Source organism: Phalacrocorax aristotelis, chromosome 6 (genome assembly GCF_949628215.1).
Source record: "Phalacrocorax aristotelis chromosome 6, bGulAri2.1, whole genome shotgun sequence".
Lineage (NCBI taxonomy): Eukaryota > Metazoa > Chordata > Aves > Suliformes > Phalacrocoracidae > Phalacrocorax > Phalacrocorax aristotelis.
The window spans coordinates 32,387,859-32,415,613 of NC_134281.1; the positions used below are offsets into that span (position 1 = coordinate 32,387,859).

The 27,755-nt window shown below is 46.3% G+C and overlaps 1 protein-coding gene across 1 annotated transcript in view; it reads right to left on the bottom strand.

Moving 5' to 3' along the window:
- ACBD6 (acyl-CoA binding domain containing 6) overlaps positions 1 to 25,634 on the bottom strand; it is a 95,886-nt gene extending 70,252 nt beyond the window's left edge. The window contains exons 1-3 of the mRNA XM_075096931.1: positions 25,372 to 25,634; positions 19,014 to 19,078; positions 18,402 to 18,498 (exon numbers count right to left, since the gene is read on the bottom strand). Coding sequence (XP_074953032.1) covers positions 18,402 to 18,498; positions 19,014 to 19,078; positions 25,372 to 25,566 — 357 coding nt within the window. The 5' untranslated portion in view covers positions 25,567 to 25,634. The remainder of the gene's footprint in view (positions 1 to 18,401; positions 18,499 to 19,013; positions 19,079 to 25,371) is intronic.
- Positions 25,635 to 27,755: the final 2,121 nt, after the last annotated feature.

Genomic DNA, 27,755 nt, shown 5'->3' on the forward strand with positions numbered 1-27,755 from the left:
GTTTAGAACGGGATGATGAAGAACCAGGGCCATCGCGGGGAGAGGAGGGAGAAGTAATAAATGAAATAGAGACCACCCGATCCCTGTCCTTAAGCGAGTTGCGAGATATGCGAAAAGATTATAGCCGTCGTTCAGGTGAGCACATTGCCACCTGGCTGCTCCGATGCTGGGATAATGGGGCCAGTAGCCTGGAACTAGAGGGAAAAGAAGCCAAACAATTGGGATCCCTTTCTGGGGAAGGGGGCGTTGACAAAGCAATTGGAAAAAAACCACAAGCCCTCAGCCTCTGGAGGCGACTCCTGTCTGGAGTGAAGGAAAGGTATCCCTTTAAAGAAGATGTTACATATCGCCCAGGAAAATGGACAACTATGGAGAAAGGCATCCAGTATCTCAGGGAATTAGCTGTGTTTGAGGTGATTTATGGTGACCTGGATGATCAACGGTCATCCAAAGATCCAGATGAAGCCGAGTGCACACGACCCATGTGGCGGAAGTTTGTACGGAGCGCACCATCTTCGCATGCAAACTCATTGGCAGTGATGTCCTGGAAAGATGACGAGACACCAACGGTGGCAGAGGTGATAGATAGGCTCCGGGATTATGACACAAATATCTCTTCCTCGCTTGTCTCTGCTGTGGAGAAACTATCCCAAGAGGTCCAGCAACTCAAAGAAGATCTGTCCTACTCCCCACCTCGACAGAGCAGTGTCTCAGCTGTTAGGAATAAGCGTCCTTTGGCTCAAAGAAGGGGATACACACCACGGGCCACCCTATGGTTCTACCTGCGTGACCACGGAGAGGACATGATGAGGTGGGATGGCAAGCCTACTTCGACCCTACAGGCACGAGTACATGAACTGCAAGGAAGAACAGTCACTCAGGGAGGCTCTTCCAGGAAAGCTGCTGCTCCAGTTTCCAGCGAGCAAGTCCCCAGACAGAGGAGTAGAAGCGCAGATTTTATTTCTAAGTGTAATAGAGGGACTCCTGATTCACATTTACAGGAAGTGAGTTGTGACTGCCATGATCAGGACTAGAGGGGCCCTGCCTCCAGCCGGGTGGAGGAAAGGGATAACCGGGCTTACTGGACTGTGTGGATCCGATGGCCTGGCACGTCCGACCCACAGGAGTATAAAGCTTTAGTGGACACCGGCGCACAGTGCACCTTAATGCCATCAAACTATATAGGGGCAGAACCCATCAGCATTGCTGGAGTGACAGGGGGATCCCAAGAGCTAACTGTATTGGAGGCCGAAGTGAGCCTAACTGGCAATGAGTGGCAGAAGCACCCCATTGTGACTGGCCCAGAGGCTCCGTGCATCCTTGGTATAGACTACCTCAGGAGAGGGTATTTCAAGGACCCAAAAGGTTACAAGTGGGCTTTTGGTGTAGCTGCCTTGGAGACGGAGGAAACTGAACAGCTGTCTACCTTGCCCGGTCTCTCAAAGGACCCTTCTGTGGTGGGGTTGCTGAAGGTCAAAGAACAACAGGTGCCAATCGCCACCACAACAGTGCACCGGCGGCAATATCGCACCAACAGAGACTCTCTGATCCCCATCCATAAACTCATTCACCAACTGAGGAGCCAAGGAGTCATCAGTAAGACCCACTCACCCTTTAACAGTCCCATATGGCCAGTCCGGAAGTCTAATGGAGAGTGGAGACTAACAGTAGACTATCGTGGCCTGAATGAAGTCACTCCACCGTTGAGTGCTGCTGTGCCAGACATGCTAGAACTTCAATACGAACTGGAGTCAAAGGCGGCCAAGTGGTATGCCACAATTGATATTGCTAATGCATTCTTCTCAATCCCTCTGGCAGCAGAGTGCAGGCCACAGTTTGCTTTCACATGGAGGGGCGTCCAGTACACCTGGAATCGACTGCCCCAGGGGTGGAAACACAGTCCTACCATTTGCCATGGACTGATTCAGACTGTACTGGAACAGGGAGAAGCTCCAGAACACCTTCAATACATTGATGACATCATTGTGTGGGGCAGCACAGCAGAAGAAGTTTTTGAGAAAGGTGAGAAAATAGTCCAAATCCTTCTGAAAGCTGGTTTTGCCATAAAACAAAGTAAGGTGAAGGGACCTGCACGAGAAATCCAGTTCTTAGGAATTAAATGGCAAGACGGTCGTCGTCAGATTCCAATGGATGTGATCAACAAAATAGCAGCCATGTCTCCACCAACTAGCAAAAAGGAAACACAAGCTTTCTTGGGCGTTGTGGGTTTTTGGAGAATGCATATTCCAAATTACAGTCTGATCGTGAGCCCTCTCTATCAAGTGACCCGGAAAAAGAATGATTTCAAATGGGGCCCTGAGCAACGACAAGCCTTTGAACAGATTAAACGAGAAATAGTCCATGCAGTAGCTCTTGGGCCAGTCCGGGCAGGACAAGATGTAAAAAATGTGCTCTACACTGCAGCCGGGGAGAATGGCCCTACCTGGAGTCTCTGGCAGAAAGCACCTGGGGAGACCCGGGGTCGACCCCTAGGGTTTTGGAGTCGGGGATACAGAGGGTCTGAAGCCCGCTATACTCCAACTGAAAAAGAGATATTGGCAGCATATGAAGGGGTTCGAGCTGCTTCAGAAGTGGTTGGTACTGAAGCACAGTTGCTCCTGGCACCCCGACTGCCAGTGCTGGGCTGGATGTTCAAAGGAAACATCCCCTCTACACACCATGCAACTGATGCTACGTGGAGTAAATGGGTTGCACTGATCACCCAGCGGGCTCGAGTAGGAAACCCCAGTCGCCCAGGAATCTTGGAAGTGATTATGGACTGGCCAGAAGGCAAAGATTTTGGATTATCACCAGAGGAGGAGGTGACACGTGCTGAAGAAGCCCCACTGTATAACAAACTGCCAGAAGATGAGAAGCAATATGCCCTGTTCACTGATGGGTCCTGTCGCCTTGTGGGAAAGCACCGGAGATGGAAGGCTGCTGTATGGAGTCCTACACGACAAGTAGCAGAAACTGCTGAAGGAGAAGGTGAATCGAGCCAGTTTGCAGAGGTAAAGGCCATCCAGCTGGCCTTAGACATCGCTGAACGGGAAAAGTGGCCAGTGCTCTATCTCTATACTGATTCCTGGATGGTGGCAAATGCCCTGTGGGGCTGGCTGCAGCAATGGAAGCAAAGCAACTGGCAGCGCAGAGGCAAACCCATCTGGGCCGCCACATTGTGGCAAGATATTGCTGCCCGGGTAGAGAAACTGGTTGTAAAGGTACGGCATGTGGATGCTCACGTCCCCAAGAGTCGGGCCACTGAAGAACATCGAAACAACCAGCAGGTAGATCGGGCTGCCAAGATTGAAGTGGCTGAGGTGGATCTGGACTGGCAGCATAAGGGTGAACTATTTCTAGCTCGGTGGGCCCATGACACCTCAGGCCATCAAGGGAGAGATGCAACATACAGGTGGGCTCGTGATCGAGGGGTGGACTTGACCATGGGTATTATTGCACAGGTTATCCACGAATGTGACACATGCGCTGCAATCAAGCAAGCGAAGCGGGTAAAGCCTCTGTGGTATGGGGGACGATGGCTGAAATATAAATATGGGGAGGCCTGGCAAATTGACTATATCACACTCCCACAGACCCGCCAAGGCAAGCGCCATGTGCTTACAATGGTAGAAACAACGACTGGCTGGCTGGAAACATATCCTGTCCCCCACGCCACTGCCCGGAACACTATCCTGGGTCTTGAGAAACAAGTCCTGTGGCGACATGGCACCCCAGAGAGGATTGAGTCAGACAATGGGACTCATTTCCGAAATAGCCTCATAGACACCTGGGCCAAAGAGCACGGCATTGAGTGGGTGTATCACATCCCCTATCACGCACCAGCCTCTGGGAAAATTGAAAGGTACAATGGACTGTTAAAAACCACACTGAGAGCAATGGGGGGTGGGACATTCAAGCACTGGGATACACATTTAGCAAAAGCCACGTGGTTAGTCAACACGAGGGGATCTGCCAACCGAGCTGGCCCTGCCCAGTCAGAAATCCTACATACTGTGGAAGGGGATAGAGTCCCTGTAGTGCACACAAAAAGTATGCTGGGCAAAACAGTCTGGGTTCTTCCTGCCTCTGGCAAAGGCAAACCCATTCGTGGGATTGTTTTTGCTCGAGGACCTGGGTGCACTTGGTGGGTGATGCGGGAGGATGGAGAAATCCGATGTGTGCCTCAAGGGGATTTGATTTTGGGTGAAAACAGTCAATGAACTGAATGGCACAATGTGAACTGCTATATAATATTGTGTGTCACCTCTGTGTTGTATCAATGATATCAGAGTACGAGCCTCCCAACCCATGGAAGATCAACTATGAAACAAGCCGTGCAGCAGTGATGGAACGATGACTGACTCGGTATGCAGCAACCCAACGCCACACACCATCTCTCCCACCCGGAAAGACTGATACAACAGATGGAGCCCAGAGTCATGGACTGCGTGAACTCAATGGACATTTTAATGGACATTTTACAGGGAAGATCCATGAACTAAGGGAATGATGTCTGTGTATTATGTTAAAGGATGGGAAGGGGAGGGGTGGTGGTTGGTACGGTTGTATTGCATCATATGGGACCTGGGCATGGTGTAAGTGGTATGGAATAAGGGGTGGAGAATGTGCTGGTTTTGGCTGAGAAGGGGTTAATTCTCCTCACTGTGGGGGTCAGCTACCTTTCCAGCTTCCCGCGCTCTGCCGCGTGGCGTGGCAGGGGGGGCTGGGAGGGGCAGGGCCATGGTGGGGGCGGCTGACCCCGACTGGCCAATGGCAGGTTCATTCCATACCATGTGACACCATGACCAGTATATTGAGGGGGGGCAGTGGCAGCGCGCGGGCGGCGCGGCGTCGGGTCGGCGGGCGGCGAGCGGCTGCGGCGCGTGCGGTTTGTTCCGGCGGTTCGTTCCCCCCCTCCCCTCCCTTCCCTTCCCCCCTCCCCCGGGGCTTTGCGCCTCTCGTTGTTCTCCTTCACATTGCATTTCTACTGTTGTTTCTTTTAATTTTCATTATTAAACTGTTCTTATCCCAACCCACGAGCGTTACCCTTCTGATTCTCTCCCCCATCTACCGGTGGGGGAGTGAGCGAGCGACTGTGTGGGGCTGAGCTGCCGCTAAACCACGACACCCCGTAACAATGCGGGAGGGTCCTCCAGCAGGGCGGCTAATGAAGCATGAAATGAGGACTAACAAAGTCCTCTTCCAAAGGTATTTTCCACCTGTATCTTTCTGACTTTACAGCTCAGCTGAACTTCATGCTACCTGCAGCAGGATGGAAGGTAAACATTAACCCTTCAGAAGTGATGCTGCTAAAGGAAAACCAATTTTACCATCTACAAAATTAGGCGCTGTATTAAACACTTGAACAGTACTAAAAATCCTCCCTTCCCCGTTAAAATGTATGAGCCCAGCATTTCTCACCAGTCTTTACAGACTAGCAGAGACCAGTTACATCCAAACAAGACAAAAACACATCCCAGCTGAGGGCAGCCTCCCAGTTAGACTCTGCTGCAAAGCCACCTTTCATGAAAGGCTGCTGTACCCTCCGCACCAGCCGTATTAATGGCTGTCATAAACAGACTATTTTAATATTCCTCTCTCAACAATCCTTCTTGGCTCCCAACAGCAGCTCAGCAAGAGCGTGCACATGACTCAGCACCTGGAGTGTTTTCAAGAGACCACTGAAGATCTGTACAACCTGAGCAAACTGTCCTATGAAAAATGGCAGTACGCTCCGCCGGATAATGTCAGGGTTTGGGGGGTTTGTTTTGTTTAAATATTGGAGAGTTTAGTTAATATTCCAGTAGTGGCTACATAAAAAAAAAAAGTTCTCAGGTTCTTTTTTCTGGTTCTTTTAATATCTCACAGAACTTCCTCTATTATAAACATGATGTAAAACAGGGAAAATACTTTCCAGATTATATTAAAAAAACCAAACATACTATAATTAATGTGATTGTGCTGCATAGTTAAACAGCGCTGCGAACTAAAACAAGACCTCAAAGATTACTCATTTAACCTATAATGAGTTAATTAATAACTGCATCATAATCTCAGTTGGAAATTAGGAGTAAAGACGGTCAGGGCAGGGGAAATAAATGTAAAATGCTTGATGTAATTCTGAGGAAGTTTTATGCTTGCCGGTAGCTGTGATTTCATGACTCACTGTATACATTTTAACATATGCATGGAATGAAATAATATGCTCAATCAAAAAAACCCTAATGCAGTTGTTTCCAGCAGTTATTGATTTGTGGAGTGTTTGGTTTTTTTTTTTTTAAATGGAATAACAGATACGTAGGTGGCAACACAAGATTGACAGCAGACTCTCCTCATCTCCTTTTTGTGGACACTGCAGTAACTCGCAGATTCCCAATGTCTGCAGATCAAAGGGTGAAACAAGTGGCCTGTTTGCACCCTTCCAGCATGAGACACTGCAGAAATCAGGCACTTTCACAAGGGGAACAGAGAGCATTGCATCATCAGTCCTGGAAGCAATCACCTCTGTCACATTGCCCATACGAAAAATCCACAAATGCCCATGCAGGGGGGAACCACACTATATAAAAACACAGCCTGCACTGTAATTGCAATTCATTTATATAGAGTTACATAGACATTCATATGGGCAAGAAACATATTCTGAGTTGAACTGGAAATACTGAACAGCTACATAGCTTGGGATGAAACATGCTCTGAAGCTTGAAAGCGTCAGGCAACCTTAACTTTTGAGATATAAAGCAGTGATAGGACATCAGCCCCCACCCCCAGCCTGACTGTTGAAGTATTCATCCTCTACTTGCTGGAGCAACACTGGACCGGACATCATCACAGCCGCAGCAGAGGCCAATTTCGCCATTCGCAAAAGGAACGGCTCCAAGACTGCTTGACCAGCACCACTGAAATTTGTTTCCTCCAACAGATCTGGGTCATAAAAGCAGAGGCTGGACTTTTGAGCTCTGCAGGCAAGAGAAATGGCAGAATGAAGAGATCTTCATTGGTCAATATCCCCAAAGACTCAGGCAAGGGAAGGATCAGAGCATCTCAGCAGGAACAGAAGGTTTCTGAAGTTATAACCCTTCCCAGGCTCTGCCAGAAGGATGCAGCAGGATCTGGAGGCAGCTGCCTGCTGAACAGCCTTCACTGCTGTGCATCGATGCTGTGTTTGAGCCTTCACATGCCTTTGTGCTGGTTAGTTCAGCTCAAAACTTACAGGATCCTCTAGAGACATTTAAAGAGTGCCATCTTTTCTTACAACAGGAATAACTGGGTACAATAGGACCCAAGTATCTAAGTACTAGACAATACATGCTCTTTTAAAGGATAACTGTTTTTCCACTCTAAGACACAAACAGCATTTACAAGACATTAACCAATGTGTTAGCTAACTTCCAAACAAAATCTTAATCTCCAGTAATTACACTCAATACCTGATACTTAATGTAAAGAGCAAGCTAAACATAACCACTTAACCTTTTTCTAACCTGAAAAGCGGTATTTTCACTAAAGAAACAGCTTATGTTATACACAAAACAATTGCAGCTATTTTCTACTAAGTAAAAGCATATGCTATTTTTAATTATCACAGTCTCTCTTTAAAACAGCCTTTATATAACCATGTGAAGCAGCAGTATACATGAACCCTTCCTGTGTTTGAATACCATCAAGTAAATATCTACAACTCCACACCTAAAAACCAAGGCATTACATACTCCACAGTTAAGAGGAAGATGCAATTTCCACCCAAGTTCCTGAATTTTTTTTTAACAGCCTCTGACACAGTAAGTTGAAAATTCTGCAACAGTTTCAATTACTTTGAAAAATTAGATTTTTTAATTAGAGGTTGCACCCTTCCCCATTTAGAACAGTCAAGCTGCTCACACAGCTTGGTGGGTTGCTGGCCAAAACAGGAGCAAAAGTTTGACAAGAGGCTGAGTGAGCCACAGAGCCAGCCAAAGCCCACCTCCCAAACACCCACCTGATGCCACAAGCTGGGAAGACTGACCCTGCTCCTCCCACTCTCACACACCACCTCACTTTGCTATCCAGGGCGACAGGACTTGGGTGTATTAAATCAGTCTCTCTGGGTTTCTGGGCACCCCAGGAAAATATCGGGATCCAGGGACATCAGGGAGGCTCTCCACCGCTTGGGAAAGTGACCTGACCCACAGGAAGCTAGGAGTGAGCTCAGAAAACACTTCTTAGCCTCCTGGTCCTCCCCAGCTCCTCTTGCAGCTTCCTATTTGGTTTTCCTCCCCTTTCAAACCCCCTGTTACATCAGGCTGGCATTGAACCTGCTCCACTTTCTACCTCTGCCCCAAGCTCCCACCTGCATCCCACCACCTGCTTACCTCCCCTGCCCCTATAGCCTGTGACAGGGGCCTGCTGGGCTCAACACCATGCCTCTGTCAGCTCCTGCTGCACCCTCCCCAGACCCCAATTTTGTGATGTTGCCCACCTCTACTGAAAGCTTCATTTTCCAACTTGTTTTAGCCAGTGGAGCTTCAGTACAGAAATGAACCTAACAGGGAAGTTTTGATTGCTGGTGTAGTCACTTCCCATGCCACACCACCACTCTTTTCTGCTTCCAGCCTCACACTGCTGCTTCATAAAAACAAGCTTTTCAATACTTTCATTATCCATAATTTTGTTGCTGGGGAGACCCTTCCTCGCCTTGCAGAAACTGCCACCTCAAGGCAGAGAGGGCAGAGGGCAGTACCTGGTTACATCTCAGATGTTTCAGCTTGTGGCCTGGCATCTTAACAAATTCATCCTTGCCATCTCAAGTTAAGCCAAAATCTTGGGCTCTCCCTGGAAGTATCGACACCTATCCATTTTCTGTCAACTCAGCCGTAGCAGCAACAATCTTCAGCAGAGGATCAGCAGCAACTTAAACCTGTTCTAGTGATCCTTCTCTGCTATTGAGATGGTTTCTAGGAGAGCACTTGCTCAGCTGAAGTTTTAAGATACCAGAGCTCAGCTGTGTTCCATGTCTCCAATCCCACAGCTGCGGGATCACAAAATAACCAGGTGCTGTGGGACTGCTACCTGTGCACTACAGCCACACAGCAAAACCTGTTACTTCTGGACATCTATTAAGGGCAAAAGAAAAAAAGCAACTAGGTCCCTGCTGTACAGAAAGTTACACAGTAAAGTACCTTGCCTCATTCTCTTACATCCTGTCATCACTGAATACCAGTAATTTGATATATATATATTTAAATTTTTTTTCTTTTCAGTTGCCTCTGGTGTATCTGCCTAGCATGCAATGTCTTAATCCACCAGTAAGCCAGGAATCATAACGCTGGGATGCCACACACATCACTCTGCCGCAGCAGCACGCTCAGCATCAGCAAGGCAGAATTACATCTCCAATTATTCTTTTTTCTGAATTCATTCCAGATAGTACAAGGGTTTTTTTGAATTAGTGCAAGATGATGGAAATTAATTCATTGACATTTTCAAAGGGAAAAATATTTAATCTTTGCTTAAGTGTTTAACCAATATCACTGCATTGGTAGCCAAAAATTATGAGCCCCCCAATTTCTTGCTTGCAATTCCAGAAAACAACTACTGTTACATTCAAGTAGCTGAGAAAGAATGTATTACGCTGCCCACAGTACAGTAATGACATAGTGCATCAGCACTGCTGGATCTGAGCCAGAAAAACAGGGGCTAACATTGTTACAAGCAAAAGTTAGCCCTTGCAGGGCTAGTAAAGATTGCGTATTTAGCACACAGTACGTTTTTAGCTAGACCAGGCAGCTTAAAAGAGAGAAGACTTATAAATCCTTGCCATTATAATTCTTTACTTTGAAAAAGTTTAGGAACATACGAACATGGCCAACCTCAGTACGGATTCCAGTGCAGCTTTCAATATGTGACTGTTTTCATTGCTGGTTTTCTTTCTAAACTTCAACCTTCCTAAAATACAAGCTTGCAGCTTGGCACCGTTGTATTTCAATCAATCGCTTGAACGAGGATTGCAATGTCATAAATAAAAGGAGCCGAGACCATAAATTTCTGCGGAGATGTAAAATCAAAGAGAACAATCCAACAGGCTCCCAGGGGATGGGAGGCTGACACATATTCCAGCTGTTTATATTTCTACTATGAGACACTTACTCATTTTAACTTTTTCACTTTTGCACAGCTTGCTAGAACCACAATTCCAAAAACACTGAAAATCTCATACTAGATCTGGCATTTTGTTTTGTGCTCTACAATAAAATGCAGCTGCAGAGGAGAAAAAGCCCTGTCATTTATCAAGCTTGTGCACAGGCAAAATCCCAGACCACCGTGGCTGACAGCCCCACCAGCACAGCACCCTGATGCCTGGATGTGAGTTACTTGCTAGAACAAAGCATCCTCAGGACACCCCTGACAACTCCATCCCCAGGCCACAGGTTCATGGCAAACAACCGCCAGCTCCCATCTACGCTGTCATCACTACCAACAGAAGCTACGCATGCTATTTCATTAATCTGCTCCCTCACTTCAACAACAGCCAAGGGATGGCAGTGTTATATTCACAGTACTGAGTGAGGACTTGCACTGCCCATGAGCCTGTGCTGCTTTTAAAAAACAGTAAGAATAAACAGGAAACTGAACTTGATTTGCTGCTCAGAGCATAACAGTCTATACAAAGCGGGTACACAACACACTACCTCCTACTTGGTGTGCCAGAGTTGAGCTATCTTGCATGGAATAAAATTTATAAACAGCTACATGTGCAAAGACAGGGACAGAAAGGTAGCAAATAACCTATGGACAGCTTTGTTTATGAGTAGGACCTATATCAAGAACCTAAAGCATGAGCGCACTTCCGTCACGAGAAGGTAGAGAGAAGAAAAGGATGTAACACTATCCACCTTTATCACAGAAGAATGTGGCAATTTAGTTCATGTTTGTAGTGTGATATTTTACTGTCTTACACAACAGGAACAAGAAAACATCCTCTTACTAAATTGGTTCTGAAAGCACGCTCCAAAAGCAAAATGCTCAAGGCCTAACTTGTGCAGCTAATAAACTGCCATTTTTCCAACTTGGATTAAATAAGGTGGGTCACTCTGCCTGTAGTCGTGCGTGTATGAGTAAGGCGTTCACAAGTGGCGAGTTTGTTAGTCATGCATGGCACAGGTTACTCCCTCCCACAGGAAGGCTGCATCTACCGCTAACTCCACGTGCATGCTACAGACTGTCCGTCACACAGCTGGCAAAAGGCAGCAGGGCAGAAGAATCTCTCTGCATGTTAAGATCTAACCCCCCTCAAGCCCTGTATACCAAACTACCACAAACCCCAGTGTGGTTCACAAAAATCCCCCAACTCCGCAGTATGCCTAAACCCAGAGGACACTGCAGTCTTATGTGCCCCAAAGCCAGAAGCCTGGGGTGGATCAGTTTTTTATTTTGTTCTTAATTTCTAGAGCTTCCTTTTCTATTATAAGAATAATAAAAAAATAGGCTTGCTAGTTTGTTTTTTCTTTTTGGTGTTTTTTTTTCTTTTTTTCCTTTTTAAAGGGGAAGGGCCTGATCACAGTTTATGAATTATCTCAGTGATTTGCTTCTTCCAATGTAGTCATCCATTGAAATATGAGCTTTTAAAAAATATATATAGCAAATGGTGCATTTTGTTATGATTTTTATTCTTAAGTACAGTTATTAACATTTGGGTGAAAACAAACAAAACGTCAAGCATGAAATTCACTGAGGGTGAACTGACACACAAGGATCTATACAAACCCAGAAAGAAACAGGAGCAGCGAAGAGCAGAGACCCTGGCAGCGCAGCTGCATAGCTCGCAGGAACACAGGAGGCTCCTCTCCCCAGTGTGCCGCATTAGCACGGCACGGCAAGACAAGCTTTAAGGAGCACAGCCATAATTCGATTAGTCCCCACTTTACACGATGCATTTAAATTGCTTTTATACTACAAAAGAAATAAAGTCAGTATTTTCAAAGTTTTTGACCGTGAGGTCAACGGTATAGCAAGCCATAAACTGAGACATTTACCCAAACTAACTGCACAGCATGTATGGGAACACACTGCTGCTTGCGACAGGCAGAGACCCAAACCCTTCCTGCTCTTCCCATCCCCCTGGTAATCCTGCCCACACCACTCTGCTGCTCTTTCCCAACCACAAACGGTGGCTGCTTGGACAGATTATCAAGGGAGACAGCTGTTTGACTGATAGACAAAACAGGAAAACATGATGGGTGCACTCATTTTGTTTACAGACCACAGTTTTTCTAATGCATTTCTTAATTTCCAGAAGAAATTCCATTGGCCTGCAGTACTAACCAAGAAATCCACAGATTCTAGCCTTGAAACTACAATATGATTTACCATTCGCTAATGTAGTTCTTAGAAGTTGACCAAACGTAAAACCTGTAAAATGCAGAAGAGCAAAGCTTCTTGCTCCAGACGTGAACAGGACAGACTTGAGCGATGAGGCCAAATTTAACAAAAATTCAGGTTTGGATTCCCAAACGCCTGTTTTAACATCATTGGATACACAGTTTGTATTTGAGTTGCTACAGAAATTTTAAGTTGCCGTGGAGATCCTACTCAAATACAAGAGGCTCATCAATTTAAATCAATCTTAAAATATCTCAGTAACACCTGGTACAACCTACAAAAAGCATACATACAAAATCAGCTCCTCTGCAAATCTGGAAATTGTTTCTCCTAGCTTTTCACTGTATCCTCAAATTGCAAATTCTCTTTTCCATATTTTAGTTTCAACTTGCTTGTTGCACTTAAATTGTGATAAAGGTTATTTCAACAGAAAGAAGCCGGGAAGGAACCCAACCCGGTTCACGGGGTAACTGGCCACCCTCCTTGTCAAATATTGCCCCCTGCAGTACTTCCCGCAAAAACACCCACTGGCCACAGGGCAAGTCAATTTGCTTTATTCCTGCAGGTTTTCCAGCTTACTGGGCTGCTCTGAGCCTGCAGCAATAGTACATTTGATATTTTATTCACTCTGAAGTTTGCCTTCTTTTTCATGAGCCTGACTATCTATTCCCCAGGGGTCCTCTCCGGGCTACTCCAAACACCGGAACTCCATCCTCCCAACCAACACCACAACGGAAGTGTTTTACTCCTATTGACTACTTGGTCCAGAGTACTGAGAAATAAACCCTCTTCTACTCAACCAAGGCACAGAATAGTAGTTGAAAAAACACAGGCAGCTTTCTCCCCTGCAGACATTAACACTGCAAAAATCAAACCTTTAAGAGCTCAAAAAGATGTTCGGTGAATCCCTACTTTCTTTGAACGGGAACTCTCTTACTGCTTTGCATTAGAGACATTTCTCTCCTCCTCAGATTCCTAATACGCAACTTTCCTCATTGCACAGCAGAAATCTTACTAAGTGCATTATTGGTAAAGTGGAGTTGAACAAGTTAAAATGCCTTTTTTTTTTTTTTTAAATATAGAAGTAGAAAATCATTAAGTCCTGCAAATTTCAGCAGTCAAAGCAAATAGAAAGACGGCTTCTAAGTGTTTGGGAAAGGGTGCCACTGAAGTTAGTAGCGTGACAAGCTGTTGAGATTGGAACTAGTAAATGTGCAACATAAGAAATAGGAAAAGGAAATATTTAGAATCAAGAGATGCCAAAACTGCAATCAGCAAATGGAAGGATATAACTGATGAGCAAATCTGGACTCTTGTTTTATTATTTATTTTTATTGTTTAAGCTGTGCCATGTAACCATCTTGTCACAAGAAACAATCAATAACAGCTCTTAGCTGCCTCACTGCACTGTCATGTACACACCTCCGCCCACGTCCCCTGTGACATGAACGCAGTTGAAGAGACGTGTACAATGCTGCTGAGCAAAAGAGGTGCTGTCCCGCTCCTGCCTCCGGATGGTCAGTGCCTGCGCACACAAACTCCCATGTTAATCTGAGGTTTGAAAAATCTGTATGCTTAAAGCCAATGGGGATTTGTGATATCAAATACGTGACAGACATCAGAATTTTAGAGCGCATGGGAGAATGGAACTATAGCCACTGAGACTGCCTCAAAAACTGCAAGTACTGGAAGTGCCCAGTTATACAGTAGAGACAGTGATGTACACAAGAACGAAGTTATTGCATAAAGATGCAAGACAACCAGCTTGTGAAGGTGAACGTCCCGAAATCACCAAGCCCACAGGACTGCGCCACAATGGCAGGTACCGGAGAGCCACAGCAGGAGAGAGGGGTCAGAGGGATGAGCACACATAGGCAATACGCTGCAGGTGGCTGGCAGGGAGAGCAGATGAATATCATTGCCAAACTCACACACACATCAGCAAAAGCCACTGAAAGCAACATGTCATTTGCTGCCAGTAAAGCAGGAAAACGACAGGTGAACGTATGAGAAGTGAAGGAGCAGAGACACATAAACCTCTCTAAAGGACCCAAAGCAGTGGGAGGTGTTGACAGCACGAAACATTTCTGTTTAAGGATAGAGAATGCAAAAGAATTGCTTCATAAGTTTTTCTCTGTTCTGAAGGAAGACTGAATAGACTTGAAGGACAGGTGATGTCTCTGAAATATGTAAATAGAGCTGAGTTGGTCCAAGCAATTACCTTTTCACTGCCTGGAATTTCAGACTGAAAGGAATGACTCACAAGAAAGAGCAAGAAACAAAAGATGCACTAAAAGGTAGAAGATGACAAAGGAAGACTGCATCAAGAGAAGAATGGAGACAAGCATGGAGAAGTATAGTCCTGACCTCCTACTGACAGCTGTTCTTGGGAAAAGGAACAAAACCTACGATACAAAACATGTAAGGCCGATGCCGTCGTAGGAAGACAGAACTGCAAAGCATCCAGAAAGGCAACTATGATTGTTGGTTCTAGACCTCTGGGTTCCAGATAAATATAGCAAGGCGATTCCTGCAGCTTCATGAACATCAAGACAATGGATCTCACTTCAATATCCTTTAGGTTATCCGCTATTTTAAAGATTTCCTAGCAAATAAAATTGCTGAAAATAGATGCAGTATGATAATATCTTTCCAGGTTTTAGACAAAGCTCTGAAAGAAAAGATTTAGGCATGACTATCAGACAAACCTGCTAGCAGCAAGGGGGTGCAGAAGAAACTAAAACACATTGGAAACAGCCATGGCGAGGAGCGAACAGGTGTGCCTCTACTGTCAAAAACTGCATACGTTTCTCAGAGCAGAGAACAGCTATGCCCTGCCTCTCCACGTTCAGTTGTCTCCTAATAAAGCACAGGTACTCCAAACTCCATGCAGGAGTAAGCAGCAGGTCAGATTCTGGCTACTACTAGTGTTCTCATTGCTTCTGAACACAAATTCAGGGTGCTCCTACTGCACCAGAATGCTTTTACTTTGGTTTGGTTTGGGGTTTGTTTGTTTTTGTTTGGTTTTTCCATCCAAAACAAGCAACGATTACTAAATTATAGCAGTTACAGTCTGATGCTGAAAATGTACTCATACAGAAGCTGCAAGGTCAATATGAAGGAATGAATCAATGAAGAATCAAGAAAAAGGAATGAAGAAGTGGATCTGTTCGGACTACATAAGAAATACTGCATTTAGTTCCATGCTATTTATTAAAAAAAAAAAAAACACTGACAGCCTGAAATCTGCAGAACAGCAGCAAATCTGCTGGGGAAAAATATGAACCTAGAAACACCTTATCTTTTTCATAAGTTTTAAATTTTGCACATTTAGCATTAAAGGATCAAGACATTAAAACCTTTTGCAAATACATGAAACAGGAGACAGGAGGGTTTAAGATAACACACAAGAACAACTTTAAGGGATGAGATGAACCGTTGAACAGAAAATATGTAGGTAATATTGAGAAAGCTTTACAATAGCAAAATTCATGAAGCTGCACAATGACAAATTCAACACCCTTGTGCTGTAATTACTGTTTATGATTCATAACGATCTGAAAGCCAAACTTTTCAAATTTGTACCAAGCACTTCATACTGCTTTTAACCAAATAGTTGGAGTATTTAATTCATGATCTACTGAACATAAGAAAAATTCAAAGGAACCCAGCAGATATGCATGTAAAGGGGACACAATGACAGTGATTAAGCACCTTGTAATGTACCCACAGATCTTTTTCTATAAATCCAATTTGAAATTTGAAGACTAAAATAGCTATTTTATCTCCATCCCCTGACAGATGTATCTCCATCATTTTCAAGAACAGAGCTCCCTCTTGTGGCTCCAGAAGGTGGATGGGGGGGGTTTGGGGGTGGTGAGAAGAGCACAGAGCAGCATGAGACAAATCAGAGTGAGAGGACTCCTGATAGTATTTTGGTCGTATAAAAGTGGAATTAAAAGGAAGATTTAGTAGGAAGGACAGGTGTCTTCTTTTAAAGAAAGCAATGGCACCTGTACTTTAATGCTAACTTTTAAATTACATTTTCTGCTAATGTAACTTCCTCTGCTAGGCCCTTCTGCACCTGAGCATATTCCTTCAATGTAAAGTGCTTAGACCTCTTAACAGCTTTCTAGCTCAGTCATAGGCGAGGCACAGGAAAAGGAAAGAGTCAGGTCAAGAAACATGGTGCCTGTGCAGTGTTGCAGGGACAATAAACCACATAATGCTCTACGGATTTTCTGCAGCATTACAGCTCCATGCACTGAGACCACACAGAAGAAAAAAATCATTGGCTTCAAAAAGTCAAGAAATATATGCATAGTTACATGAGCAAAGCACAGCTATTTAAACACTGCAACAAAAGCAAGTGAAGAAAGTAAGTTACATTTCTTTAAACAACTCTGACAACTCAGCCCTGCCATCTTCACAGAAAACTTCTGTTCAAGCTCCAGCACTGCTCTCCTGCAAGCCCACACTGCTTGCATCAACTATTCAAAAAGGGAGGATAGAGCAACACATGAATGAGCAAACACGCTGGTGCAACAGCATTACCCAGCAGAGTCTAGTTTCTGCTGATCCTGGGGACAGGCTTATGCAAGGACAGCAATGGGAAGAAACATGCTTGCATATATACATTCCTCACCTTAGGGGAAGAGGGGAGGAGCAGCGCTGCAAACCATTCTTTGTTTGCTATATGACTTCTTTAAAGTATTTTTTTTTAAATTAACTTATTATACCATTTTCCTAGCTGACAGCTTTGTAACCTGAAGGTCACACCTGTGACAATAAGCATTTCTCTGAGGCAAGCAAGTGAAGGGAGCACCCAAAGCTAAGCTTGTCACCATGTACAGGAAGGCTTTTTATGAACAGAAGCTCTACCCATAAAAATTCAGGAAGTGTTGGGTGTTTTGTTTTGGTGGGTTGTTTCCCCCCACCATTGTTTAATGAATATTCATATGTTTCACTTTACACTGCTAAACACTATTCATTCAGGATCATACATGGATTATTTTTAAATTATTTTATTTCTGTATGAAAATTTTAGATTGGACAAGAATTTACACAGCATGCAGCTGGCTTTTGCTAACTGCACCGCATAGCATATAAAACTATTTTCCTCAAGGGCATTAAGGGTTTCTTCTAAATGACAATATTTCTTTGCTGCAAAAACAGGATCAACGCCATGAAACACGAACTAGTGAAGAAAAAACAATTACTCTTAAGTCTCCAGAACAGATCAGAAGACAACCAAGAATCAAATTCTTGATTCATAGGCTTGTGCTCTCACAAGATTTTGCTTCCAAAGCGCAGGACCAAAAAAGAATCAATTTCCTACCGGAAAAGAAATTACCATGCCTTCAGCATTTTGCTATTAGTGAAATATCTCTGCTCTATCTCCAATCAAAGGCAATACTTTTTCTAAAGAGCAATCCTCTTTAAAAATTGTATAAAAATCAGTCTATAAAGACAGAGATATCCTTAAATATTCAATCAAGTAATAAACCTGCTAGATGAAAGACAGATTAATTAAAATGACAGTACAGTCTCCCTATAACACACATACAAGACTTACACTTGTTATGTTGGAGTACCTAATCATAATCAGATTTGGTAATTTGCTGCACCGAAACAAAAAGGAAACATTTTTAGAATTGATCATTCAGTTCATGTCACTTTCATGGAGATTACTTTGTATTGATCAACATTTAAATAGTAGTTGAAAAAAGATGAGAAAAGGATAAAAAGTATCTTTACATGCAAAATACAGCATGAACCAATAAAAGCAAAATAAATTAGATCACTATAGCCAAACCAACCCTGTACACGCGCTCACGGTAATGAAGATAATTATGAATGAAAGAGAATGTTCTTAATGTTTGTTGTAACAAAAGCAGAGTTTAGAAGTTAATTTAGACTTTAATCTGCTCAAAAATTAAGTTTGCCATGCAGCCATTAAAAACTGTGTGAAGCTGAACCATACTTAGTTTTACAAAGACACAAATGCTGGTTTGTTTTCTGAACAATATTTTCATGTTTCCTACCTGTGGATTCCAACTAGGGTCCAGTTTTTTCACTGTAGCAACATACTCCTGCATAGCTTGATGAGGGCTGGTGTCTCCCAGGGCTTTCCAGGCCTCCCTAGGAGACAGAGCAAAACATCAGCAAGCCACTCAGGCAGACAGATTTGTTTCATCAGTGGAACACAGCAAACAGATTCATCTAAATACTTTCAGGGGGTGCAATGCCAACTTTCATTCAGTTTAAAATGGTCAACTTTTCTCTGAAGCCATCAATGGCCACTGCCAATGCACTACTCTGCTGTCAAAGGATCTTTCAAGATATCCTGATACAGGCTGGAACATAGTTTGCGTTCACAAAGTAAAGCTGTTTGAAAAGCTGTAGCTATGTTCACAGAATTTTTGTTGTGTGCAGGCTAATTCTGGACGAACAAGGTAAATACCAGAGTCTAGTGTTTCATGTCTGCAGCAGGCAGAGCAGCAAACATTCCCCTATTAAACAAAGGATTTTAAAGCCAGATCAGTGGCAGACTCTCAGAGTTGACATCCTCTAGTCCATAAACTGTCAACAGATGAGGCAAAAGCAACAAGAAGTAGAGCCGGAAATTGCCAGGAATTGCATGGATTTCCTCTTACCATTTCTGCTTTCCCTCAAAATCAAAGAAGCTTGGCTTGGGAGTGTTACAGGTTCCAAATTTCACCTAAAGAAAAGAAATTTCCTTCTGTCAGAACAATGCAAAGGGAAGGGGGTTTGCATAAGGAAATACTGGGTTCTGTTGGTTCCAGGGTAATTTTGTTCTTGTGCCAGAGGAAAGGTTTTTGAGGGAAAGAACTGATACAACTCAACCCCACCATACCCTCCCTCATTTTAGCTCTCGCAGTTGTTAGCACCTCTGCATCCCTCTGTTTTCTTTGGGTGATGCAAGGGAAGCAATTTTTGTTACGCAGCTCATTTCTTTTGCATGCATTACCCAACAAGGATAACCAGCAAGTGATTTCTCACTTAATGTTATGTTTATTGCCCAGCCAAATGCCTCATCCTCCACCAGCACCAAGAAAAATTCTGTTGATTAGGGTTTCTACAAGAGATGATTATTCATTAAGGCTGAAATTCACCTGCTCCCTCACAAAGCTCAAGGAAACAGAGTTTGCTTAATTATTTTCAAGGTCCTCTGGAAGGCAAGGAGACAAACTCAGAGCAAAGGAATGCCAAACATCATCTGAATTTGCTGTGAGGCATCTGGCTGTATAGGAAGCACTGTGAGAGACAAGTCAAGGCCTGAGTGCCAGAGATGAACCAGTCTGTCAGAAGCAAGCCAGAAATTAAAACGGGGGGAGGAGAAATAAGAAACACAAGGAAGCAAGGGAATGAGCTAGAATTGGTGAATAAATATACGGGAAAAAAAAAAATAAATCTTACAGCCAGTGTTAACTGGACTTGGTGCCAGTGGGATTCGGGCAGTTTTCCATAGGGTAGTGTACTGATGGGACAAATACAAAGTCCTTCCTCTCATTGCAAGGAAGTCCAGCAGCCATATCTCCTCCCTAAGCTCACTCACAAAAGGGAACACAGAGGACTGACAGAGGCTATGCCTGCCCAGGGCTCCAAAGGCACAACCACGTCCCTGCCACGAGGCCAGCGCTGACAACTGCCACAAGAGCAGCGCAATTAGCAGGTTGACGTTTGGGTAACAGATATTTTGTTGAAGTCAGCTCAGGAGAATGCGTAAGTGAATGTGCCTCTGTCCCAGCCTGGAAGAGCCAGGGGATACAGGTCAGGACCCAACAGATCTGGCTGTTATCAGTGCCCCTTTCTCATAGAAAATAAAGCCCTTTGCAAACAGGCATCACTGGTAAAATGAATCTAATTGACATGAAAATATCACTGTGATAGGCAATGAATTTACACAAAACATGGATTTTTTTAAAAAACTTTTTTTTAATGAAAGTGCTATATATCCCACAGGAATGATGAAAGTGTAGGAGCCGGAGCCCAGAGCAGAACCACAGCTCCAAATGTGACAGCCCCTGGAAAGCAGTTATTGCAGCAAGTCCCCGTAACACAGGGCACAGCCCAGTACAAAGGAAGCCCAGCATGGATGAGGTATTTAAGTAGACCCCAGGGAGGGAACACTGGTATGTTCTGGAGGTGGGTGGGCAAAGGCTGCTGGTTGAATATTTTGTTAGCCAAGCAAAACTAAACTGCATTCATCAAATGTTTTATGAAATATGCTCAAGTGTTCAGGCAGGTGAAGTGCTTAAATCAACTAACAATTCTTCACCTTAACAGGGTGGGGATTTTATGCTGAGGATGGAATCATTAATCAGGCTTTAAAGAGAGCATATCCATGCTGAGAGAGATATTTATTAGTTACACTCTGTTTTCATTTAAAGTGTTAGAGGATATGAGTGACTGCAACTGAAATTAATTTTCTGTACATCTGACTGTCTTCCAGTGAGCAATTGGTTCAAATTAGAACACCTTAGCGGGCCTTTAGAACAACATATTGCATTTCACGGACAAACAGGAGAAAGGGATAGCAACAGTTAAGTCCTATAAAACAGTCACGATTCATGTTGCACTGTAAATGTTTCCTCCTGTGCTCAGAGGTGGACTGGATCACTTGTTTAGAAAACAAAACAAACATGGAAATAAAATGCAAAATCATTATCTGCATGGAAAATGCCTGCTTGGCAATTCTTTAGTTCAACATCTAACCTGCAAAAATTGGCCAAGTTGGATAAAAAAACCTCATCTATTTTAATAGTAATTTTCCACTACCATCATCAAAACACAACAGCAGTTTCCTCTTTTTAGATTTAGCATTCAAAGGCCGTTCCAGCATTGGAAAGACTGTTAGTAACATTGATAGTAATACAAATCAAGGAATAGTAGTTAAATTTCATCCATTAAGAGGGGGGGAAAAAGTGCACTTGTGCCCTGTTTGCTATTTCAAGATATATTAAAAAGACTTGCAATGCGTTTGTTGGAAAGAAGAAAATAAAGGTTTTGGCTTCCCTCTTTTTGCTGACTCCATAAATCATCAGAAACCAACCAGAAATCTAACATTAGTGGGGACACGAACCTGAGAGCTGAGGAAGGGGAGTTTTAGCTAAATATGCCAGAGCAAATTCACGGCAAATACTGGAGGGGTTTATTTTGTGAAGGATTCTGCCCTCCTGCTACTTCCTTGGAGGGCCTCAAAAGCTGCTTTTCTCCATAACCAGCAGAAAGAAAAGAGCACATATCTCATTCTGTGTCCACAAAATAATTACTGATGGTCTCCAGGGGGCTGACTGGTCACTTGATGCTTAGCTCTCCTCATTTACAGTTCATCAGCTGCATTAAAAAAAGATGACAGCCAGAATACATTAAATACTTTCCTAGTATTGCTTTTGCATGCAGAGTTGCCTGACGGCATTAGGCTCATACCAAGATGACCCAGGCAGATCCAAATGGGAAGCGTCTGCAGACGTCTCCATTTGTGGCCAAAATGGAAATTTAGAAACCTTGGATGAAGCCTTCACCTGAGAGCTGAAGGTCACAACGTTCAGAAGAATGCTTGGATAGACAGATACTCAGAGACGCGTCAGCGCTGCATACCATCCCCATATGGCTTCAGCCACTGGTCCAGGCTGTGAGAAACCTTGAGATTCTTCCTACACATTACTCCAAAACTGATTCCTCCCACCCACCGCTGCTGATGGTGGTAAAACAGCTCTTTGCTAATTTTTCCAATAATACATTTATACAGCAGGGAATTCCAGCCAAATATTCTTACCTGACTGTAAACCTTCTAAGATGAATCATATCTGCAGCCTCCCTGTAGAGCAGTAACAAGAACAGAACTCACCTCCACAGACAGCAGGGCTAAGCTTTAACTGTACACAGGCCAAGTAAACTGAATTTCTTTGGCAAGACAGGAATTCCTGCCTGTTCCTGCCCAAAACTCTGCCCCGTTAACCTGCCCCAACCCATGGGAAAGACCTGTACTCAACTGACTGAAAGCGGGGCGTAAGGAAGAACAAGCAAACATCAGCCACAGAAGGCAAGGGGTCCTGGCCCTGATGACCAAGGGGCTGTACATCCCAGAGACAGCGACGCTGGCAACACTGCATCGGTGCCATCACGCCGCTCCATGCAACAGGAAGCTGCAGGTTGAAACTCCCATGTTCAGGGCAGATTTGTGGCACTGTGTTCTACAATATTTGAAAGACGGCACGCAAAAAGTGGGATTGTGTATTTGAGCCTACACTCACCGGAGACAACATAAGACCTGTTTTGCCAATGGCACTAGATTTCCAGCTTGCCTGCACCTCTCAGCATTCACGTAGGCACTGGCACATCCTCCTCGTGGCAGGGCAGTTTTCTCAGTTTGATCATTTCCAGCAAGTTCTGGATTCCCTCCCCTCTCTGAGGTATGACCACTACATTGGTCTCCATTGCTACATCTTCTCAGCCTCATTTTGCATCCTCAACATTACAGGCAAGCACTATCTTCACTTCACCACTACACACAAAGCACAGACAAGTGATTCACCCAAAGTCACGCAGAAAGTAGGGGGAGAAAAAGAAAATCAGTCCCAGTCCAGAGCCCTACTGACTAGTCTGTTCTTCCTCCTGTTCTGGGGCAGAGTCGTAAACTCAGCAACATCTTCTAAAAACCTCACTGGAGATGACAACTAAGCAATTCCCTTATTTTCAAGTCCCTGACACATAAACAAAATCAGAGAGAAAAGTAATAAAGTCCTGAAATGGCCTCCAATAAAAGGTAATAAAATTCCAGGAAAAAGCCTATATACCCAAACAGTTTGAAATAAATAATATACAGTATTTTAACAGACAGCTCAGCTGTTACTGTCACCTCTTTTATGATGGTGCTGTACCTTAAATTAAAACCCTTAGTGACATAAAACACTAAACTGAGGAAAGACAAGGATGCCAAATCAAGGACAGTGGACAGATCTGAGTCAGCATCTTTTGTGTACTACTGTCCACTGGAGTAATATATTAGCAGCCCATTATGCATACTGATATGGCTGCTATAATTAAATAGAGGAAACTTGCATTAAGCGCCCTCGTTTTGATTTAAAGCACAAAATGCTGCAAAACTCAAAGTTAGCAGAACATAATCCTGCAGTAGCTGTACCAGCAAACTTCTCCCATCTCCACTGCCAGCGCTGCCCTCCCAGGCACTGTGTAACAGGGACAGCACCTTTCTGGACAGCACTGGGCAGCCAAAGGCACAGAAACCCAGGAGCACGAAGGCACTTGCCATTGCATCGTGCTTGGCCAGGGACAAGAGGGACAGAGAAGAAGAGGACAGAAGCGCCCTGTTCCCCTCAGCTGAAGGCAACTGGAAGTCTGTGCTGACACAGTGTTAATTGTCAGCTTTTCTGACTTGTATCAAAACTGCATGATATAGCTTCTGATTTAAGTAATTTTTAACATTAAACACCTTATTGGTCTTATGGAGCTAACATGAGGAAACCCTCTGATATGCAAGTAATGCCTTCCCATTTCCACCTAGGACAGATACAAAGCATTTGCAACAAAGCAAAAAATAAGAGGTTATTTGCAACAAATCTCCTGAGAATACAGGCAAAATAAAAAAAGTACAGAAGAGGAAAAACATCCTTTCTTTTCATGTCATCCTAGGCATAGTCTTGTTACTCTTAAAAGTTCTCCCAGTATTTTTTTTGTCTACCCTCCTTTTCCTTAACAAAGGGAAAGAGAACCCTGGAGACCCATTTAAGCACTAGAAAAATCTGAAAACAAAACCTCACATGACCAGTCTGCTTTTAATACAATTAATGTCCACAAACCACAGCAAAGGATCTTAGAGGATAATTAAATATTGCATTAAAAAATGAAAGCATTTATGAGCAGCAGTAATAGGACACGAGTATTCCATATGGGAGGAAATTCATGGGGAAGATGCACACACCCAGCTTTGACCACTAATCCAAACAGGTGGGCCTGAGTTCCACATCCAGTTGTCAAGTCAAGGCAGCATCTCTTGCCAAACACCCAAGTCATATTTGTACTTTTACTCTTTAGTCTTCCAGGTGTAACAGTTCTTACGATTTTTCTGTTTCTCCAGTTTGGGTGATTGTTACAGACCTTTATGTCTTAACCAGTGCTTTCCCGGTTTGTTTTATGTAAATTCTCCCACAGGAGCAGCACAAAAGTTACATCGCGTACTCCCATAGGACGCACCCTAGAGCTCGCTGAAGTCACAGGGATTGAACAGAAAAGGAGTCACGTTCAATATTATAACTAGAACCAAGCGGTTTCGTTTCCCAGTCCGCTCTAAGGCCCTCCACAGACAGACGGGTTTGATGCTCACACCTGGGTCACTACTGCAGACCCACGATGTCCCCAACCGGGAGGCGAGCACCAAACCACCCCATCACCTTCTCCAGCCTGCCCGGGTGGCCTTACCACCCAGCAGACGCAGGGCGTTCACGGGACAGGTCTCTCCGAGGAGACTCAGCGGCCCCTGGGACAGGCCGCCAACCACCGGCGACCCGTCACAGCCTACGACAAAGGCCAAATGCTCCACACCGACACCCCGACCGCCACCCACCGCGCCGTCGGCCGAAGCCAAAACGGCACCTTCCGCAGCAGAGGCGAACGGCGCGGCGTTCGGGCTGGCCACGCCGAGGGGAAAGGGCGACGGACCGCCACTCGCCATGAATTTAGGCACGACTCCGTCCCATCAGACTTCGTCTACCTTTACCACAGGTGAAGCCACCGGCACCGAACCCGGCGCCGGACCGAGGGCTCCCCGCATCCACCCGGCGCAACTTTTGCCACTTGGAATCGCCGTGTTTTCTGCGGCGGCCCCGGGAGAGCCCCAGGCCCGGCCATTCGGGCACCGGGCCGGCCCCTGTCCCGCTGCTTCGCCCGCGCCCCGGGGCGCCGGGGGTGCCAGGGGGGCCGTGAGTGCCGTGGGTCGGGCCGTGCCGCCCCGCACCGGTCACGCCTCACCTGCTTGTAGCGGGCATACAGGTAGAGCAGTTGCTCCTTGCTGGCGGCGGGCAGCAGCGCCGGCAACCGCTGAGCCGCCTGCTCGAATTGCTCGGCCAGGTCGCGGCCCGGCGGCGCCGTCCCCGTCTCCTCGGAGCCCGAGCTCGCCTCGCCACCGCTCCCGGCCGCCGCCGCCGCCAGCGGGGGCGACGCCATAGCGGCCCACCACCCGCCCGGTCCGCCCGCCGCGCTGGTCCCTCTCACGCCTCGGTACGCGCGGGTCGGATCGCCCGCGGGAAACGCGCGTCGCACCCGAGGGTTCCGGGGTGGCCGCTGGTACCGGAGCAGCACGTCGGCGGGCAGGAGGTGCGACCCCCAAGCACGGCTTTATAACACCTTCCCCGCGGCGCGGCTGATGGCGATTAAACAAAAACATCCGACGAGGGGGCTGCCTGCACCCTCAAACTTTTTATAACCAGAGCCAAACGTGTGCCCCCTGAGCCCCCCCCCCCCCCCAGCACCCCGCGCCCCCTTTGCCCTTGGCCGGAGGCGCGTCCCCGAGGTCCCGTCCCGGGGGCCGGTGCCACCGCTCCCGCGGTGCCCCGGCCGGGCATGGGAGTACCCGCCGCCTCCCCGCTGCCGCTGGAGGGCGCTCGCAGGCCGCCCGCGGCTCCGGGCCGGGCGGGAGAGGGGCGGGGGGAGTCCCCAGCCATCCGAGCGGGGGACGCGGCGGGTACCGGGTGGCAGCCAGCATGCCCCCCTCCCTGCCCCCCCCCCCCGGCGTGCGGGGTGCCGGGTGGTGACCCTGCGCTCCCCTCGGGGGGTCCCGGCCAAGCGCCATCCTAAAGGCGGTTTATATTTAGCCCGGTATCTACTTCGGGCGGAAAGTTTCCCCCCCGTCCCTGGCACAGCTGTCGAGTCCATCTCCCTCCTCCACCCCCGGCCTCAGCAAATGGCAGTCCTGGGTCCCCTGGGGAACCCTTGGCCACCCTGGCAGCGCCCCGACCCGCTCCTCCTCCGGCCGCCCTGACTGGGGGCACGCCGCACCCCACGGCCCTCTGTGTCGCATGGGGGGGCTGCCCCACAGCGTGACCCCCGTCTTACAGGTGAGCACGCTGAGGTGAAGAGGGGCAAGCAGCAAGCTGGGGTTTTGCACTGTGGTTTTAGAGTCTCCTGACTTGCTCCAAAGCACTGAGTGTAGGATGAACTCCTCTAACTCCTCCGGGGTGTGAGGATGAGGATGAAGGTGTGTCCCACATGTGATGTGGTCCATCTGCATGGCTACTTGTGGGCTCCCAGCCACACCTCAGACACTACAGGCTTGTTCATGCAGTCTGTGAGAAATGCATGGCCCATCTTTCCATCCTGGGGCTTGCAGGGGGAAAAAAGACCTTCCATCAGAGCCAGAAATAAGCTCACTTTTATTCTCTTGCTCCCAGCACAGCTCCTTTCCTGCCTCACTGGGCGCAGGAGGTTTTACTTAGGGGAAAAAAGCCCCCAACACAGCCAGGGCAGCAAGCTGGAACATCACTGGAGACCCTAGACATGGCCCCGCAGCATGCCACCACTTTCCTACCGGGCCACTGGGCCACTAAGCTATGGCAATGTCCTTGTCCCTGGGCTGTGCATACAAGAAGGGAGTCAGGGTCCAACTGCAGGAGCGTAGCTACACCATAGCCCTGCACGGAGCAGGATGGGACCCCTGCATCCCAGCCCATGCAAGAGGGGCAGTGTGGCCCCAGTCTCTGCTCTGCACCAGAGTGGAGATGGGCTTGGCTGTGCCGGAGCCAGGGGTGTGCCTGCAAGCACCCGCTCTGCCCCAGGGCTGCCTGCCGAGGAGACGGAGGGTGCCCTGTGAGCGGGTCTGCAGCCTCCACAGCATCCCTGCCTGTGCAGGGGGTATGAAACCCCGGCTCGAACCAGGAGCGGGGGGAAAGACAGAAACAGCTTGTCTCTGCTGCTTGCAAATAAAAAAATAGTAACTCCTCTCCAGTGCGTGATTAACACCCAGCCTCATAAACAGATTGCAATATTTACAGCAAACTCGTCCTCCCTGCCGCCCTCCACCAGAACCTGATCGGCTCCATCCAGCTGGCTGCATCGTCCCGACCAGCCCTGCTCACCATGGGGAAGCATCCCCTAGTCCGAGCCTGCTAGCCTTCAGCAAGGGACAGGCACAGGGTCAGGCTGGCAGGATGAAACCCTGCCTGAATAGCTTGGAAAAAGTACTTGCAGCAAATTAACCAAAGTACACAGCCTCGGCATGCTCTCCGGCTTGTCTCCATGGTGAGAGAGGCCTCCCTACCTTGCTGGGTTTCTTTGCTAGAGCACTTACAGCTCCTGCAAGATCCCTCTCACTTTTTCCTTGCCTTTTTTTAAGAGATTAACTGCACTGAGGGCCTGAT